This window comes from Acanthochromis polyacanthus, chromosome 2, assembly GCF_021347895.1.
Source record: "Acanthochromis polyacanthus isolate Apoly-LR-REF ecotype Palm Island chromosome 2, KAUST_Apoly_ChrSc, whole genome shotgun sequence".
In the NCBI taxonomy this organism is placed as follows: domain Eukaryota; kingdom Metazoa; phylum Chordata; class Actinopteri; family Pomacentridae; genus Acanthochromis; species Acanthochromis polyacanthus.
The window spans coordinates 43,562,030-43,583,092 of NC_067114.1; the positions used below are offsets into that span (position 1 = coordinate 43,562,030).

Consider the following 21,063-nt stretch of genomic DNA (forward strand, 5'->3'; position numbering starts at 1 on the left):
TGCAGTGCAAACAGAAGAAGGTTTGTTCAAATTGTGCAAATGTGCAAGTTCAAGGAAAAAACATGATGTGAATTTTCAGAAATGCTGGCGTCATGGTACTGCTGGACAATAGGCCAAGGTGACCAAAAACTCAAGGATTCATCATCTGTTGATCAAGAATATCCACTTTAACTGAAATGTCAATCAGGGCTGTTGTTAGCCAAGACGTAAAAGACAGACGGACAGACCAGCTGAGCAACTGGAAGAGTTTTGATGTCAACAAAACAGCTAAAAAAAATAACTGCAAGGTATATAATCGTGTTTAACTCATCTGCCTCAAGCGACAGTCCTGCAATGACAATCATAACCTCAGCTGTTTCCCACACCCTTGCATCCTAATGTTAGTCAAGATAAAAACAAAAAAAGATAAGGAAAGAGGCATTTGTATTTCATAGGACAGAACAAAAGGTCTTGATTGTTCTCGCAGCAGCAGCTCTGGACATCACTCCAATGTCAGGCTGGGAAACATGCAGCCCTGCTGTCTGTGGCAGGATTCAATTAACTTCCAGTAAACAATGCTTCAGTTTTCCCCATCTGCAATTACGTCCGCCTGTTATCTCTTTACCCTGCAGCCTCTTGGGCGTAACGGAGTCAGAGCAGGACAATGTTATTAGAGGGAGGAAGGAGAAGTCGACAGCGATCACAAAGCAGCAGGCTGTCAGAGGAACCTGCTGAACCTGGACAGCCATGATTCTCCCACGATGCTAATGTGATTCCCGGATACATCCACACTGCATTCGTCTCCTCCGGCAAATGTGAGCACAGCTGCGAGTGTCTTCAGCTATCACGTGTCGGAGGACGGGTATCGGAGTCCAATAGCCTGGATGAAAGCATCTGTTTACCTCCATAATGAGGCCCTGAAGGAGGCGGGAAAGAGGAGGAGGGAGAGAGAGAGCAGGCGGAGGGAAAATAGATGAAAACAGAAATGGAAGTGAAGTTTTTCAGATGGGGAGCATCGTGTTTGTTGGTCAGGTTTTCATGAAAGACGAGGGCAGCAATGTTCAGTAGTGTTCTTAATGTCGACAAATCTCACAAAAAGACTAAAACAAGCTATAAAATGATCCTACTGACATGTTGTTTGTGTTTCCAAAGACTGATACAGCTTCGTTCAGTTGGCAAAAGACAAAAATTACCTTGAAAAAAACTATCAATAAGCCTACTTTTGCAGTGGACTTACATACTGTACACTACACTACAGCACCAAATAGCTACCAGCGAATAAGAACTGTCCACATTCATCAGCCATTTGGTTTTTGGAATTATGCATCCAGGAGGAATAGGGTTAAAGTGTGGACAATTAAATATGTTTATGCATAGGACATTTTGCAGTTTATATTTTTATTTACTGCACATTTTTGTTTATTATCTGTATTTATGGTGGTGGGAACTGAACTCTTTCTGCTGTAGAAACTGAAATTCTACTTGGGGATGAAAATAAAGTATTCTATTCTATTTGGTATTTTAGTCCCTTAATTTTAATTTATTTATTTTCTATCTTATTATGAAATGTATCTCTAACATTGTCTTTTATAGTTGTTTTAATTAATAAATTGTAATTATAACATAAATCTGTGTGCACTTTATCCAACTTGCCTGCACTGACTTTAATTTATTTATTACAGAAATTTTGATTACACGCTTTTTTTTTATTTATTTATTTTAAATCTGCCTGTAAAGCACTTTAATAAGCACTGTGTATGATAAGATGCTGAATAAATAAATTTGCGGTTTGGAAAGTCAGAAGAAACCAAGAGAAAAATGAATGCATGCTGGTTTTGTACCTTTTTAGGTAAATTTGTTGATAAATATGGATTATTGCTCAACACTGGCATTACTCTTAATCAGCCTCATCTCCCAAAAGATTACTTTTCTCTACAACTTAACTGCACTTTCAATTATATTTTGAGGAAAATCAATTTTCTGACGGACGATCAAATCATCATCAGTCCTGTTTTTGTTGCAAAAATGCTCCATTCACATATTCCATTTATCTGGCTGCAGAAAATGGGTAAGACTGAACACCAGCACAATACATGGAATTACAGACATCAAGCTAAGCAGTGTGGAGACGAGGCAGTGAAATAAAGGTCCCACAGGTCCTGTTGCTGACGTTCATCCTCCCCTCCTGCCTCCTTATATCAAATTTATGGCACTTCAAAACATAAATGCAGTTAAGTTGTAAAGAGACTTAATTATCTAGGAGACAGAGCTGTCGTAAATGTTTCATTTTGCTTTGGTCAAGTATTTTGGCCACAAGAAGCCAAACAAATTCAGAATACAAGCTCACACAAACACATATCAGCAGAACACAATCCACTGTCATACGTGAATGTAAAGAATCATCACTCCACATGTGCTTCTGTTCACTTAATGAATGTAAATCTCTTAGTTTCTGTCTCCACCAACTGTGAAGGTCTGCAGAATCAAAAGGAGTTGACTAGAAGAGGCTTGAAGCTGCACAGAGCTGCAGAGTCTGGCTACGATTCAGTTTCACATTAGTGTCACTTAGCATTAAAAATGCCGCTTAATGTGTATTTAAGGAGATTTATCAGGTTATTTTGCAATAACATTACAAATGCTTTTACCTCTCTGTGTGAGCACAAACTAATTACCTGAAGAGTTCTCAGACGACCATTTGAGGTTCTTTATTTTACTGTTCAATTATTTTGATTAGAAGATGTTAGCAAAGTCTACTTCACAAGCTCATTTTTGCACTTAAGGAAATTAGTAAAGCAGCAGCACAAAAATGCCTCAAATGGAAAGACGTGATGCTGTAAATTATTTATGCTGATACGTCTCCAGCTTTTCTTGTCTTTCCCCAACAGACACGGTCGCCACTGAGAAATATGATGTGGCTTCAGGTGTCGTCTCAGCTTGGACCGTGCTGACTGAATCGCAGTGACAGGCTTTGGTCAGGGGACACTCCTCTGCCTCGGAATAACAAAAACTGTACGCTTACCACATCGCTGCAGTTTATTACAATGCAGACAGTTTCCCGAGAAAAGGGCAAAATCAATAATCTCCTGAGCGCTCCCTCCGGCATCAACGTCACGGAAAGAAGGAGAAAGGAAGAAACATAAAGCAGGGACGCCAATCAGCCGGAAGTATGATCTGTTGTTTTGACCCCAGACTGCAGGGTTGATCCGGTAACAGGGGCGTTAACAGGACAAAAAGAGGAGGAGGACGAACCGAGTGTAGAACAAGAGGCCCTGACTGTAAATCAAACCTGGAGAGAGGTGCAAATAGAGGCAGCAGACAGCGAGAGGATGGAGGGAGTCATGGGGACGAAATGGGATGGAGGGAAGGAGGGGAGAAAATTAAGTGCGAGGAGATAAAAGCGCCTGGACAGGACAGTGTGACCCCTTCAGCTGCAGAGAATTGCGGGTAAGTAGGGACACCAGAGAAAACCAACAGAGTGTATAATACGAAGCAAATTACATTGTCACACATCAAGGCTCCGACCACATCACAGGACGAACCGGCTGCACATTCCAGCGTGAAACCTTCAATTAACTTTGTCTGATTGCCAGGGTTCCCAAATAAGGATCAATAAAGTGCTTTTAGTTCCCACAAAGATGGTCAAATCTAATTTTAATTCCTGATAGTACCAGTAAAGAACATGAATTTATGCGTTAATAAAGAAGGGAGGAAAGAAAAACAAATTATTCACTGAATTCCTCAGTAGATTCCACATAAAAATCACCCAATAGCCAGTTTATTAAGTGCACTGACACTAAATTCTGTTGTTAATGGAGGTCAGGATGTTTAGCTTTGATTGAAACTACCATAAAGTCTAATCATTTGTCAGCAACTCAAGTTGGATTCTTCCAGCAGAGCAGTGATTTCTTTTGGTCCATCAGTATTTCAATAACAGGATAAGACCAATGACTTTATATAAAGATGAACAAAGCCTCAGTGATGTTTCCAAAGTAACAGGTTTGCAGCTCACTGTTTTTGCTCCAACTGTTGCCGCCTTTGCAGAGCCCAACTTCTCTGAACTCCTGACTAATCAAAAAAATGAGCAAAGTTTGCATAACTTTAAGCTCTAAAACAATTTAAACAAGTGAGTTTTATCAAAAACTTAAACCTGTGCAGCTGTCATGAATGTGAAAATCCCCTATAGAGACCAAAACTGTCTCTGCAGCAGACTGTAAATATGTTTATTTCTGCTGTAAAGGTGGGTGTTTTAACATGGGGGTCTATGGGGATTTACTTGCTTTTAGAGCCTCAAGTGGCCGTTTGAGGAACTGCAGTTTTCAGCTTTTCCACGTTGGCCGTGTTGAGGTTGCCACATAGATAAAGAGAGAGAAGTTTACAAAAATGCACAAGGAACGACAAATAAGAGGAAATATGTGTTTTTATAATCTAGCATTTCTAGTTGAAAAAAAATCCACATAAAACACAAGAGAAGCTGAAACCTGAGGTGGAGTGGTTGGTAAACTGGGCGACTGTCTCAGAAGAAATCCGAAGTATTGTGGGATTTTAAACAACCCTGAAAAAGTTAAATCTGTATGAACGAATTCACCAATCACAGAACAACATTAGACACGTGAAATGTTTGAATCCCAGTCAGTCTATACCTTTACTTCACTAATTTCCCTGTTCTTTTGCCAATGTATCTTTCAAATAAAGGCAAAAATTGAATTAGAATAACCTTAAAACACAGGCCTGCACGCGTTTCTGCTTTTCTCATATGGTAGCAATGAGAACTGTTTTATATGCATCTTTTAATGCTCAAAAATCACTGCTGAAGCTCATACAAATGGATTTTCTGATTGTAGATATGAAGAAAGAAACACATAGTTCAATCGTCATGTTAAAAAGCTAAATCTGATTTGACTTACAAATTCAGAGTCAGGTACAGCCCTAAAGTGCTGCTTCAACACTATGATCATGAACTGTTTAATAAATTGTCTTATTATGTAGAAATCTGTATGTGCTCTATAGATATAAATAGGGTGAACAAAACGCTAAAAATACTTGTCATCTGAATGCATTACGATCTCCAAAACAGCAATCAATGCTTGATCTTAGTTAAGTCTGTGAAATGCATTATTTTAAGTGTAGCACTAAGAACACCTGACCTGAATAGTCGAAGTGAAATCAATGGACAAAAAAAAACTGCTGCTTCCAGGTTTTTTTCTAGCTCTTCTTTGGACTGCTGGTCAAGCAAATTGGGAAGATGTGTTCTTGGACATTTTTTTGACATTTAATGCATCATAAAAACATAAACAGTAACTGAGAAAGTAATCAGTAGGCTAACCTGAAACAAAAGCAACTGCTAAGAAGCACCAGAGCTCGTCCATAGTTTTCTGGTTCACACCTTAGATCAACAGTAGTGTCCAAAGATCTCCAAAAATCTCCAAACTCTCAGTGAAAGTTTTGTCCCACATGTACTTTAGGAAAGTAAGAATATGGACAGGAAAAGTAGGTGAGGTAAGAAATAATTTTCAAGTACTTCTGTGGACAATCAGCACAGAAAGATTCTCAGGAAAGCGTCATTTATTTTCCCTAATGAACTCTACACAGGCATGTCCATATTCGAAAGAAATCCAAATCCATAAATATCCTCGGTAGCTTCCTCTGGGATTGTGTTTCTGTTCTACAACCACCCATCATCTCTCTCACACACACTACATCCTCCCTGATCAATGTGAGCTGACTCAGCAGACTGACGAGGCCGTGCAGGTCACAGATCCCGACTGTGACACATCGACTGTGTCATCATCCCTGAAACTGAGATGCAGAACATCAGGCCGGGTTGTAGTAACAACAACAGCACTGTCGCTGGAACGCTGTTACCTCACAGAACCCTAAAGACTACCGAGGAACCTGACAGGAGCTGACAGTGGCGTTATTTTACTGGATAAGTGAGAGCAGGTTATGTTTGGAAGCCTACAAGCCAAGATGTCGAGGACTGTGACATCTGAAGGACTCATCCTGCCTCCAAAACGCTGGTAACTTGGTTCTCAAAGAAACTCAATTACTGCCTAAATGATGCTGAATGGCAAATTAGATTTTTCCTCACTTGTGGAGGTGTAGCAGGAGCTTAAGAGGGATTCACAGTGCATTCATTTAACTGTGATTAAGGTTTTTTGGTAAATACAAAAAAAAAAAAAAAAAAAAAACATTGACCAGCAGCTTATAAGAATGAAAATAAAATAAAATAGAAAAATTACAACTATTCCTAATACTACTATAGCTGTGTTTCCATTACCCTTAGATATGCGCAAAATGTAAATAGTGCAATAAAAAACTGGTAATGGAAACACCTGAATTTCGAAAAAGGACTAAAATATGGCTAAAAAGTTTTTACGCTCTCATGAGGTGGTTTTTCAGACGTTTCGATATTGAAAAATATCGCAAAAGTGCAATGGAAACACTTTTTCCGCAATTATACATCACCGGACGTGACGTACCTGGTCACATGACCAGTTCTCTCGGAGTAAACATGGCGCGGTACGTGTGGACAGAAGAGGAGACCGAGACTTTTCTTGCCAATATTCTTGAGAAAAACATCACTGCCATACTAGACAGCAAACAGCAGAGGAATGCAGAGTGTTAGAAGGAGATAGAAGCAGAAATGATTTCCTGCAGTGAAATCTCACGGGATGATATTTTACGAGAGTTACGATGCTTCTGCCCAGAACAACCTTCAATGGAAACACGTTCAAAGCGCAAATATACTTTGTCGAAATTTTAGAAATATCGCTTTTATTTTGCAAAAAACTGTAATGGAAACCCAGCTTATGAATAACGTCTTCATTTAATGACCACATGATCTTGTTATTTTGCATGTTTAGGATCTAATTTGTTTAAATTTTGCTTCGTTATTTGTCTAATTTGATATTTGGTTTATCGTAAAGCACTTTGTACTTTGTTCATGAATAGTGCAATGGAAAAATGTATCATTTTTACTCCGCCAAGAAACGCAACAGAGTTATGTGACAATCAGCGAGCGTTTGTCTATCTGTCTGTTAGCAACATTAGTCAAAAACAAACCAACGGATTTTCAGGGAAGGTCAGAAATGACACTAAGTGATTAGATTTTTGGCAGTGATGCGGCTTATAGTCTGGATCCACGGATTTGTTAAAGATTTCTGTATCATTGTGAGATAGCCGCACAGCGTCACTGTAACTATGACAACAAGTGAACACAATGTCAGCTGTCTGCTGACGATCACATGCTTGTGATCCTACTACAAATCCACCGCTGTGGACTTATCTGTCAGAAATCATACAACGATTGAGCAGCCTTGGAGGTCTGAGCGCTTTTCATGTTATTATTGTGTCCGTTATTATTATTGTTGCATCATACTGTGCTCAGATGTTGTTAAATAAGTAAATTTGGTTCCAATATGGAAACAAAAATTTAATATTTTCTATTTTTCTACATACACAGTGTGTAAGACAACATAAACCAGTGCAGGAGCTTGTAGTTTTAGCATTGACTTACATTCAAAGAGACTTCTAATGCAGCAAGTCCGCGTATTGCATATAAAGAACCATGTCTCAATGATTCAATTTAGGATGTAGGTCTCTAAAATACACTCAGCAACAGAACCAGAGAATCCAGGTCTACTTAGACGATTCCAAACATGTTCTAAAATCTAAAGTATTTTCCACAAGAGTTCAGTTGTCCAGGATTAATGTGAGTACTTCAGGTGCTATTCTGTGATTTGAATCTTATTCTAAGCTCGTCTGATCTTTCTCCCACTACTTCAGTGTTAATGACAGTGAATATGTAAAATGTGAACATTTTAACTGTTTAGATAGACAGCCTGTTGTTTCAAGGTTCGCCTGTGACTTACATGCTGATTTTTTTTATATAATAGCACCCATGATGACATAAAAGTTTGACAGCTGATCATTTGTCTCTCTCTTGTCTTCAGTGTCAAAGTCCAGCTGTGGTCGTTACTACTCAGTCATTTTTTGGCTTAAGTTCAGTCCAATCAGGTACTTTGTTGACAGTTTATGTTGTAAAACAACATCAGACACTAACAGCACTGCGGGATGGATGTTTCAGTTTGTATCGCTGAGGATTTGGGGCAAAATGCTGCATTATCCTGACAGTGGGAGGTGACAGGGCAGCCTGCTGGCATTTTGGCGTCTCCTCGGCCTGCCTCTCTGTCGGCGTTAATGAAGGACAGCTTGACCTCACGCTCGGGCCACGATGGTCCCGTCCAGCTCGTTAGTCTTTATCTGAATCCAGCTACGACCCCTGTCGCACCAACACGACTGGACTCATCTGCCGCTTGCTTCAAAATACTGTTTTTGTTTACAAGTTGCATGCAAGGTCAAATACAGAAAAAGGTGCTTAGTTTTAGTACCCTTTATGGGCAATAAATTTGATGTCCCCACAGTCCCACAAGCTGTCATATGTCCCCGTTGAATAAAAAAGGACAGTTTTGCATTTAAAATGTGGAAAAAGGTCATGCTGCGATGAGAACACCACTTCTGGTGTTTGGAAAATATAGAGAAAATGCTGCTTATCATAGACTAAAAATCCTCCCTAGGAAAAGCCTTTCTAAAATACAAAATGGTGAAATTCTTCCACATACATGCAACATATGCTAATTCATTGGCAGGAGGAGGAGGATCACGTTACGCACACAACTATTGATGTTTCTGTTCTTCCCATGTTGCAGTCTCATGAGACGAGCATCTGTGTTGTGCTGCTCTGATCACATTACATACTTGTTAAGCCCTGCATTTTCAAGATCTCTTTTTATACCCCCCACCTCTCCCCCAAATAATTCACACGTTTATGCTCCCGCTAAGAGATTACGAGAGCGCACGCTGTCGGTCGTTCATCAGCTCTGCCCTCCTGCAAGGACGGAACCGGGACAAGGACCAGGATCATGACCGTCCCGTCCCATTCAACACATCCGAGTCAAAAACACCCACCTCCTACATCATCCGCTGTATGAAAACAAACTGAGTTCATTCACACGGTGCTTCTCTCACACCGGCATGCTGCTATAACACACACACACAGCGTCAAGTGTGATGTTCCTCTGGTCCTATTTTTGGTCACCAGCAACCTCTGCTGCACGCTATTTAGATACAAACACACAACACAGCCATATGCAGCTGCTCTCCTTCAAGGGCATGTCTGTTCCAAGCTTTAAGACGCGAGGAGAAGACGTATAGGAAGAAATGTTAGCAGTTCCACACTCACAAGGTCACACACTGCCATATTTGCTGCATGCCGGTGAGGAAAATAAACATCCGGAGAAGAAATGAAAGAAGCTCCCCTACCATTTCTCCCACTGGTCCTCCATCCAACCCTCTTCTCCTTCCCCTCCCGAGTCCATACTGTAAGTGAGGAGGGCATCCACAGCCGAGAAGGAGGAGGAGAAGGAGCAGGAGGGTTAGAAAGTGAAGGCAGGAGGGAGGCGGAGAGGAGAGGGAGGAGCGAGAAGGGAGGCAGCTGGAGGAGAGGGAGGAGGGGTGCAGCTCATCCGGGTCGATGGGAGAGGCGTCGGATTCAGAGCGACACCACCGCTGCTGCTGCCGCTCATCCGGAGGGGAAAAGATGGGGAAATATATGAAGATGAAGCTGCCAGAGATTGGGCAGTGTTATATAATCTACTCTGCTCTCCCTCGGTACTCCCGCTCTGTGATGTTTACTCTGTCCTGTGAGCATCAGATTTACTACGCCACTGCAGGAAAGTGCTGGTGTTAGCAGATCAGCCACGGGAAGCCCAAACAGGAAAACATCAGCACCAGAGGACACTACTCCCTCTCTCTCTCTCTCTTTCTCTCTTTAAAACACTGTCATGCTCAATTATTCATGAAGCCCACTGATCATGCACGCTCCTAATTTTCCTCTTTCTCTCTCTCTCTCTCTCCGTTTCCCTCCATTCATCTCTTCTTAAATGGAAACTCTGCCTTATCGTCATCCATCAGCGCTCTCTCCAAGGGTAATGCTGAGGTCTGGGAACATGGCGACATTGATTAAAAGAAGTCTGACAGGGCAGAAAACACAAGAAATCCGATTATCAGCAAGGTTGCAAACAATCTGACAGTATATCCAGAGTATTTAGTACACTTATTTTAAGTTAAACTGAATCAAAACTGCAATCATAACTTGGCATCTGTGATATCTGTTGTAGAAATCTGTCTCTAGACACAATGTGTAATCATTTTCCTGTTTGTCTTAGTTTTCTCTGACAACTATGACTCACTTATGGGGTTGCTTTCAACCTGCATGATTGTCTTTCTACTTATATTTCTTGTCCAACGGTGCACCGTGGACCTATATTGGAGACATAAACTTAAAGCTGAAGTATAACATTCTAATCCACATCATAAATCTGCCACTCGTCCACAGCCCTGGCTCTGTAAATGGGAAGCTAAGTGGCTCGGACTGATCCACCCGACACTATTCCAGTGTCATGTGCACATTCATGCAAAGGCCCGGGGGAAAAGGAGATGGAAGAAAGATGGGGGAAGCAGGGAAGTGAGAGCATAAGGGACAGTAAATCTGGCACATGCTGACTGCAGATGGGTGAGAAGTTGAAGGAAAAGCCTATTCGGAGGTTTGTATTGTCATATGCAGCAATAAGAAAGCAAGCAAAGCAATGAAATTCTTACTTCCTGTGCCACTAACTAGAATCATGTTTAGACTATTTGCATTCCAACACCACCGGCATCTACTCATGCATACGGAGACAGATAAATATTGATTATAAAAAAGGACATGTATAGAAAAATGTTTCACAAAAAGCACGTGCTGCATTAATGGTGCAAAAGGTCAACGTACAGTAGTACAAAACTGCATTAAGAGGATAGCTATAGTTGGATCTATAGCGCATGAAAGGTCACTGAAAGCACTGATGGATAGAACAAGGACTTTAATCATGCGTTACAGCCTCCACAGTCACTCGATCTCAACCCACATTGAAGATGTCATCAATAAAACACAAAATGAGGGAATATCTATTGAGAAAATGGTGCTCCGTCTCTACAGCAGAGCTCCAGAGACTTGGAAAATCAATGCAAGGTGAACTGTTTTGGCAGCATTTGTTGATTTTTTTCCCTTTAATTTGTCACCTCTTTGTAACTAAATATGCTAACAAGCTAAATAGCAACAATTTCTTCTTAAAATCACACTCCAGTTCTGAAATAACAGATAAACCTGCAAAAAGGAGCCGAAACACTCAGCAAATCATGATTGTCTTTTAACCTGAGCCGGTTTCTGCTTGCTCAGGCAGGTGGTAAAGCTTCATCTCAAAAAAATCAATGCCTATAGGGAACAGTGAACCCTACAGTTCATTAACACTGTGAACGCTGCTGACCTGAAAACCTCCTGCCAGCACCTTAGAGGCCAAAGCGTGTCCACAGAGATGCAAAGACATGAACAGAGCTGTCAGGGTTGTTTGTGGGGAAGAACTAAGGACGCAAATTTTAAACAAATTTCTTTACCGATAACCAGCAGCCTTATCAATCAAGACTTGATTAATAATAAGATGGAATCATCTACAGACATCCTGCTGTCCTTTGTATGGCATAAACCACTCCACTCCAGTCACAGGTTTTGGCCGTTCCAATGGCAGTTGGAACGGCACGAGGCAACATTCACAGTCTCTGTGCACTTCAACTTGCATACAAAAGGTAAGTGGGCATTAAGCATCACAGAGGACCTTCTCATGGTGCCCCTTTACTAGCTAAACTACCACAATGCTCTCCTTCTCAGTGTTAAAGAGCAAGAAGCTCCACCTGGTGGTGTTATCAGGTATTACAGCTAATCAGCAATGACCTGCAAATGCTTCACCGTCTGCGTCATCAATTAATATACTTTTGAATGCTTAAATTATTACCTGAAATAAATCGATTAATAATTAATCAGCAGGATCCAACATGACAAACATACTAAATAATCAACTATATCTTTGGGCCAACAGATCTGCTAATCAACCTCTTTTTCTACAGCAAGATTCAGTTGTTTAGAGCAAACAAGTAATCAAGCAGCTATTACAAAAAAAAAGGAACTTTACCCTAAGTGGTGGTGGAGAAGACCAAACGAGAGCGTAAAAGGAGAAGATACTGGTCTTACTGGTCTGCTGAATATGTTTACTGGCAACTATGTAAGTTATACTGACTCTTTTCTATAAGTTAATCGATTATTTTACCAATTAGGCAAATAATGCAAGTTCAAGTTCATTTTGTTTTGACAAACTTTAAGTGACTGTATAATGCAGAACAATAGTGCAATATGTGAAGAAAGATTTACATATTACAATGTATACAAACAGGACAAAAATGAGTAAAAAAGAAAAAAAGAAGGCTAATTATTGAAGTCAGACACTATAAAAGAAGCTTGTATTATAGTTCAGTCTTATTAAAGAAAGTGCAACATGGTGGAATCTGTTGCCATTGTCTAATATTAACACACTGACAGCATCTAACTGGTGACTGGAGCCAAAAACAACTGACATCATGATGCAATAACTACGATACTGTAGAAAAACAAATGATACATTGAACTGAAGAAAAAGAAAACACGTAACTGTTAAAATGACTGCTGTAGCTGCATTTTCAGCAACAACCTCACTGATTACGAGGACGGCTTGCTCAACATGCTAACGCATCCATCACCGCATCTACTGTGACTTAACAGAAACAAACCTAGGCAATAATACATAATACAGGTTGTATTGTGGAAAACCAAACTCTGCACTTCACTTCATCAAGGTCAAAGACACTGAATCCTTCCCTTTCTACACTCTGAGCTAGCAGCACGCCACCATATGGCCATAGAGAAAGAACCTGGCAGCCAGCCATGTTGTATAGATAGGGATAAAAGTACTCTGCAGGTTGAAGAACAAGAGAAAACGCTATTTAAGCACAACTGTATAATATTTGCTTTTTACTCCGAGAGAAATATTCATGCCAGAAGTGAGACAGAGAGAAAGAGAAAGAGAGAGGCCTCTCTGTATTGTGTGACGTTTAATCCTCGTTCAGCTTGTCAGCAGCAGCAAATTAACCCTGTAATGTCTATGAGGGTCAGAATACCAGAGTTCAGAGGAGAACAAGCTGGAACCATTAGCTGGGTATTGATTGGTTGGAAAAAACTGCTATTTTGCTTACAAATTTTGAGTAATTGATTGATCCATTTATGACAGAACTTACTTAGTTCAACTGATAATGAGTATTACATGCAGTTCCATCCAAACATAACAGGGCTACATTCAAGTAAACACCAATGTGTTTGCTGTAATTCAAAACTTTATGTCTAAATAAAACTCAACCTGCACAAAAAAATGTCAAAGCAGCTCATGAGGCAAAAAGCCTGCCTTCTCTGTTAGGGTTTAACTGTCTGCATCTAAAGGAGCTCAACTATAACAACATTTTCTTTGAAAAAAAATCTGAATTCAGAAATGTCTGCTTTGAGCATTAATGTTTAAGCATTGTTTTCCATGTCAAAAAATAGCTTTATTATCCTCATAACATTACAAAAATGCAGATTCATTCATATTTACTGACACAGGTGTAAGTAGAATGCATTTTTTTGTTAATATTTAATCATCAGAACAGACAACAGGAAAGACATGTTTTAAAATAATATACTATACTATACACAAAACAGGAAGTAAAACCTTTTAAATCAGGCAAAATTTTTTGGATAATTGGTCATAGAAAGACTAATTGAGAAATAGAATAATGTGGAACAGTAAGAGTGTTGTTGGGGTTGCTAAAGAGGTATCAAAGTGTAAGGTTTAATGCTAACAGGAAACAGTAAAATATGAGATGTACAGATCTGTAGGAGGTAGAAGGTAATTAATTATACCCTGTCCTACTTGCTTTCAGACATTATTTTAGATTTCTGCTTGGTTTTGTTTTTTATTTTATGTTTTTTTATGTTCTCTTTTGCCTTTATTGTCATAAAGGCAAAAGAGAACATAAAACACGATGTCTGAAATAAATCAAACATCCCTCTTTTGCAGCTGTAAAATCTAGAACTGTATTGTATTTTTGCAGAGAGAAAGAGCAGCAGAGGGAAACAGAAAGAGAGGGAGGGGTGTGCACTGTAAAAGCAGAGGGGAGTCGCCGTCACGTGCAACATGCCCCGTCAGCAGAATAGCGAGACGGCAGTAAATAATCAGCAGAAGGGAACTGCAACCGGAGCAATTACTGTCCACTCTGTCAGCTTCTGCTGTGGCTGAAATTCAAATCAGCTCCATTTAAATTCCCTCCTTGTGTCTCTCTTTGTCTATGAGGATAAAAAAAATAAATTAAAAACAGCTGAAATCTTGCTAAAAACACTGATTTTAAAATCTGTCTTTTAAAGAAATCATCAAAGTCAAAGCGAGACGGATGCTGCGAATCAGAAAAATTGACACTTCAGAATCTGCTCCCTCATCTCCCTCTCCTCTCTCACATCCCTCTCACACCCCACACCCTATGAAACCATCTGCTGGAGCAGATCTCATCAGCAGAGGCATGTCAGTTTGGAAGCAGCGAGTGGAGAGATGAAAGAAAAGGAAGAAGGAACGCTAATGAATCAAGTGAGCGAGACGGAAGGAGGGACGGACAGATCGTTGACACCTCTGTGCTTCCCACTGATATATTCAGCAATCTGCACATTTTGAAAGACATGTCTAATTGTATCAGATGCTAATAAGGACGTATTTCAAGCTAGATGCAGAGAATAGTGAAAACACTGCTACTGACACAAGCAGACACAAGGTATTGCTGATCATAATCAAGTACTGGGGATGCTTAACCAGATTAAAAAGGTAGTGTCTACAGATACGGACCCGTACCCGTAGCCTGTGGGCTACGGATACGGCACTTTCCATTTGCCAGACAGATACGGACCCGTACACGAGTCTCGCGAGTCAAGAAGCTGCTAACCACTGCAAACTGTTGAAAGGTAAGCAAAGGTTAAGGTTAGGGTTAGTGTTAGGGTCAGGTTTAGGGTCCGTACCTGTAGTACCGATGCTACGGGTCCGTACAGCTAGCGTCTACCGGGAGTCACGTGACCAGATCTCACGTATCTGATTGGCAAATGGCAAGTGCCGTATCCGTAGTCCACAGGCTACGGGTACGGGTCCGTTCCTCTAGCAACAACCGATTAAAAATGCTGTACAAGGGTCCTCAACTTATGTCGCAGTTCTGTTCCTACGGATCAACGCAAGTCAATTTTCGTCGTAAGTCGGAACTCTGGCCAAAATGTAAACAAAGTCAGTATGTGCATCACGATGTCGATCAGTTCTTCGGAAAAGTCATGATTACTGATGACTTTCATGCATTTTTGGGTCATTTTACAAGAAGATAACAGAATATTGTTGTTGATGTTTCAATGTTTATTGTCCAGTTCAAGATTTACCTAATGTCAGTGAACATGCCATCCTTCTCACCTGTGATTGGCTGAGGGCTAGCAGTAGTGTGTTGAGCGAGAGAAAGCTGGGAACACCGGCTAATTCTGGAAGTAATAGGTTTTCTGTAGTTATTTTGGCGTTGCCTACGGCCCACAGTAGCCTGTGTGAAGGTTCAATAAACGACCAGAGAACCATTTAAAGTCTCGCTCATTCATCACAGAGGGTCGCGACAATATGTTGTACTGTTTTCACAGATGTTCGTCTGTGTTTCGCCTGTTCTGAGCATTTTATGTAATTTCATTTCCATGGAGATGGCTTTCCTTTTCTTTGAAGCACTGCCATCACAAGAGTCTGACTTATGCTTGGGAGCCATAATGAAGGGCAGAAAGTTAGCAAACATAGCACAATCCAAGGTGGCATACAACTGGTGAATGTAAACAAAGCCACCTTAAAGTGACGTGTGACGACATATTCATCCACTCCGCTCACCAACTAGTTCCAACGAAACGACGAAGTGCCATAGGTCGAGGACGCCGTAAACCGAGGACCCCCTGTATTCATTTTATCGCATGACTGGACATGCTGACGACAAACAAATCATGCAGGGTATCAAGAGTTTTGTAACTTCACAAGACTGCTTAATTAGAATATCATTAATGTAAAATATAATCATGCCAGCGTAAAGTTCTTTTACAACATATTGGCTGTTGCAAATGAATGTAACACAAACATAATTTTTATCTCTAAATGTTGCACTACAAAAACACCCCTAAAAAATGAAATGTTTAGAATGACAGCAGCATTCAAGACTTATATCCACTGTGGTGTTTGATGTAAAGACAGCAAAAATGCATTAATGAGACAGCAGGTATCTTGAATCTAAAGTAGAGACAACAGTGTCAATGAAGCTGCTACGTTGCCATGGTAACTGATGCTGCACAGTTAACCTGCTCTGGAGGAGGTTACGTTCAATGTTTGGGATTTAAATCACCTGTAAGAAGCTCTGGTTCGTTCCCTGACCGTATTCTCTGTGAGCGATGCAGATTCTCCAGGGAATAAGTTTCATCTGCAGGCTTATTGACCCGTACAGCAGTAATCCCACTGAGTGAATCCGTGCAGGAGTTCAACCTGTGTTCATCGCGTTGCCAGAGGAACCCACAGACATTCAGTTAATGATGCAGAAAATACATAAATATATTTTTATACTTCCATTTACGCTGCTGGTACTGCAGCTAATAGAACACAGATTAGGACACTGATTAGACCATTTACTACAGAGAATATCCAATCAGGAACAGCGATTTCTACTTCAATTTAGCTAAAAACCGAAGTGATTTCCACACATCCTCTATTGTGGGACAGTGTCAGACCTAAATACAACTTTTGACTATCATGTTTTAATGTATGAAGGTAAATGTCAGGGTAAAAAAAAAAAGTGGTAAAATTAGTATGTTAACTTAACTTCTTTTATGGGAGTTTGTTTTTTCAGGGAAACCTGGTTAACAAAGAATGTAGAACTACCACTGTGATACCTTTTATCTCTGATTAAAGTTTTAGGTTCAGCTGAAGCCATTGTGAACTTCCTTCACATTACACTCTTCTGGTCATGTACCATCAATAGAAGTATACCACCAACTCCATATTAGGACTACATCTACATTTTTACCAATGAATAATCTAATGCTTATTTTCTCCATTAATCATTTTGTCTATATAATACAGGAAAATTATTAAATATTTCACATTCCTACTATTATATACAACAATGAAAACCATCAGATTCTCACAGATCACACTTTCTCCTCATATTTAATACTTACTATTTCTATTTTTATGCTTTAGACTTTTTAATCCTCTTTTTTTATTATAAATACCAACACCATTTTGCGCCTTATTCATTCTACCAGCACGTTCTCCTGCACATTAGTTTCCTTATTGATGATTATTCACTGATGTAACATGTATGAGCAACTGGATACTTTGATTTTCCCCAAGAGGATAAATAATGTATCTATCTATGAAGCAGGAAATAGCAAGTATAAAATATTAAATAAATTAATTGACAAGTAATTTTCAATTGAACGAATAATCAAATTTTCACTTCAGCTCTATTTGCTGCTGATTGAATGTTACATTTCCGTTCAGGTTGGCAGTCACATTCATTACATAAATGAACTTATTATGACCCATTTAGGTCACTTGCAACAATAACATCACCTCCCTGATATGTTTTTTCACATGTGGAAAGAGATAAATAACAACAAAACATGTCCTCAGAAATTCTGCATGTCATTACTGTTGACTAGTGCCTATTTAAGATGACAAACATTATCATAACGGCCCATTAAAGATAGGATAATAAAGAGTTGAGGGGATTAGTTTCGCCTCAAGAAGGATCTCTGGTTTCATGTCTCTGATGCCATCATGACTAAATGATAAACCCATTTCTTCCCCCATAATGCACAGGAGAATAAACTGCAATCCTACACTGTGTTCATGCTCCTACATGGGGCTTTGTACGCAAGGATTCAGATTTCCTGCTGCGCCCTCTCGTGCCTCAGACGATCAATGCAGTGCAGAAGAATTTAAAGGAGCAGTTCAAAGAAATGTGGCGTACAAAAAGTCAGTTACAATACGGAGATTTTCTCCTTCAAATCCTAAAAACCTGCTGATTTGGACACTTGATCTCATATTAAATATAAAAGAACCGCTGCAGAGGAAGGAAAGATTGTCAAAGCTGATTGTTTAAGGTATTTTAAGGGATTTTTAAGGCATTTTCTTGATTTTGTATTCGATATTGTGCAGCATCACGGTTGTATTTCTTTAACACCTATGAATAAACGACTGCAGGTGTGAATCTGCCGTTTCCTTGATGTTTGAACAGTCCCCTTCTATCACCTGCACGAATACGAAGCTGATGTTCAAATGCAGTTTGCAGCCAACTGCACCACTTTGGACTATTTTTAACTCTGCTGTAGTAGCTCACTGTCAGCCTGCATATCATTAACTTCACACACCACTCTGTGTTCAGGTTCTGTCAGCGGAAAGGTGTGGTTGTCACTGAGAAGTCAAGCTATTTAAATCTGTTCCCACTTGATGCTCTTTCACTCTGATGTTTCATTTTCTCTCTGCAGCGACACTAGAAAGCTGTTTTCACATCCATGTGCAGAAAAGTCTCTAAAGGCTCATTTTAAATCTGAGTTTAAGTTTAAGAAGTGCGATTTTGTGACACCACAAACAGTCAACTATGGTCCAATATGCAGCTTATACAGAAACTTTCAGTGCACAAACAATGAGAAGAAACTTTTCAGTGAAGTAGTCAGGCATTTAAAATAAGAAAAAATAAAATAGTAGAAATAGAAATAGGAGGATGCTTTGATTATTCTGGTGATTAATCGAGTAATCGGATTCCCTGCTTGGCATTACAGCATCAAAAACAGAAGTGAGCACACTGTGCAACAGAAATAGCTGTTATGGAGGAACATGGGCTGACATCTGCAGTATATTACACATATATAGTATAGTATAGGGTTATTCAACTAAATCCAAAGCTATAGGACCCCACATGCATTTAGCTGGTGATGCAGGAATCACATAAATCTGTTTTTATGTTTGGTTTGTTGGTTCTGCTGCTACTGCAGCTGATAGAACATAAGAAAACTGATCAGTTTATTAGCATTTACTACAGAGAATATTCAATCAGTAACTTTAGTTTCCTTCATTATGAGACAGTGTCAGACCTACATGCACTTCAATACAATATCATGTTTGAATATATGAAGTTTGATGGTTTTATTGTGCAGCTGTCAGTTATCTTTGATCAGCTGCATTGATCGGTAAAATAAATACATTAATGCATGTTTAACAGTTTTCTACCAGCATTCCTGTCTTACCTAATGTCCAGTAGCAGCTTTATACCGTCATAAATTTTTGTGCTCCTCATTGTTATCTATTAAAACAACCTGTTCACGATCGGTTCGTTCTGTGCAGAAAATGAGCCAAATGATGGTTGAACGCTCCTGTTTGTGTGACGAGTTTGAAGCAGAAAGTCTGAGTTAAAGAAAGTTGATGAACACTTTCATAGCTGTTAACACCGACTGAAGTTTTAGTTCTTGTTGATTCACACAAAGAAAGTCTGACTGTTGAACATCCTTACTAGTTCAGCCTCTGATTTGCTAAACCAACACTGTAAACACTAGAAAAGCTGTGCTGGTCAAAACAGGAGTGTCCTGTCAAATCTAAAATCCCCTTAGAATTTATTGATCATAGGTCCGGACTCAGACTCGTTAGTGACCTGAGGTCTTGTATGTAGTGGCTTAAACGAAGTCTCGAATCAGAGAATTTTGCCTCGAGGAATTTTAGGAATCAGCTCATAACTGGAGGAAATGTTTCAGCTCCTAGGAATAGACCAATTATCAGTCTGCCTGACTATCATGCCCAATATTTGCCATTCTTCTGATTATCGGTAAATTACTGACTGATAATTGACAAATGAACTGTGCCATTTAGCTGCAGTCAATTCCAGCCATTTTCAGTACAAAAAAAAAGAAAAAAAATCGCTAATATTCTATTTGTAAATAAAAATATGACGAGAATACAGGGAATATTGGACGCGCATCGCGAGGTGCATTTCCTTGAAAACGACCGATGCGTGGATTATTTACCGACTTCAAGACATGTTTTGGACAAAATATGTTACTGGCTTGTTTCGTCTGGATGTCCAAGGTTGGATTATGGCCGGTTTTTGTGGAATACTTTCGTCTGTGTGTAATAATGAACCCGGAAATGTGAGTCGCGCTGTGTACGTTGAAGCCGTGTATAGAGAACGGATGGATGGATATTCGTTGTTTGTTGGACAAATGTGTTTATATTACCCGCTGTGGTAATCACATCTGAAAGTGGTTTATACCGGCGGATTCATGAGAATCTAAGCTTTCCATCGGCGTATAGTGTTTGTATAATCACGTTTGCAGTTTCAGGCATTTAGCAAATTGCTTATGCAGATCTCAAAGTGTACCGCGGGCGAGACACTGAAGCGTAACGGGTTAAGGTCTGATTCAGTCATTTCATCACTCCTATTTCTATTTTACATATTCAGTTATAGTCACCCTTATTAATGAAGAAGCCCAGTTGTGAATGACAGGTTCTCTGCTATCACATGCTGTTAAATCACTACATTTATCTTCTATCGGTTCCAAATATCTGTCACCTTTGTTCATTACCAATAATCAGCATCTGTATTGGCTCTAAGATAGAAATGAAATACAATAAACATTATTATATGGGAAAAACCATATCAGTGTATTTTTATGTGTCATTAAATGTCCACAAAGTGAAAATAAAATTTGAAAATCTGCATACTTAAGCAATAAGATGTTTAATAAGTATTTAATCACCAGAATGATTATTGTGTCATACGGAGGCTGCTGTGTTGTTTCTTGTCATAGGAAAAACAGCAGACATGTGGAGTCTGTGCTCCTCCCTGAAAACTCCTTTATAAAACCACCAGAGGAACATTCACTTCCATTTGTGTGGCTGAAATATTGATATTTCTTCAAACTGAATGCATGTTTTTGCTGTAGTTTGATCCAAATAAGTCCTCTATCATCCTTTGCTGTTCATTAAGTCCAATGCAGAGATATTTTGCACTCAAATTCAGCTCAAAAACCAGCTTGACTCCTCTCTGTTGACACAC

The 21,063-nt window shown here is 39.6% G+C and overlaps 1 protein-coding gene across 2 annotated transcripts in view; it reads right to left on the reverse strand.

Moving 5' to 3' along the window:
* mapk8ip1b (mitogen-activated protein kinase 8 interacting protein 1b) overlaps positions 1–21,063 on the reverse strand; it is a 72,978-nt gene that overhangs the window by 49,138 nt on the left and 2,777 nt on the right. Inside the window, exon 1 of one of the 2 annotated variants that reach the window (XM_022216738.2) lies at positions 9,301–9,635. The exons of the other annotated variant lie outside the window; for it this stretch is intronic. Within the exon in view, the coding sequence (XP_022072430.2) occupies positions 9,301–9,356 (56 nt within the window). The 5' untranslated portion in view covers positions 9,357–9,635. Of the gene's footprint in view, positions 1–9,300; positions 9,636–21,063 lie in introns of those variants that run through there. 2 annotated transcript variants of the gene reach the window in all.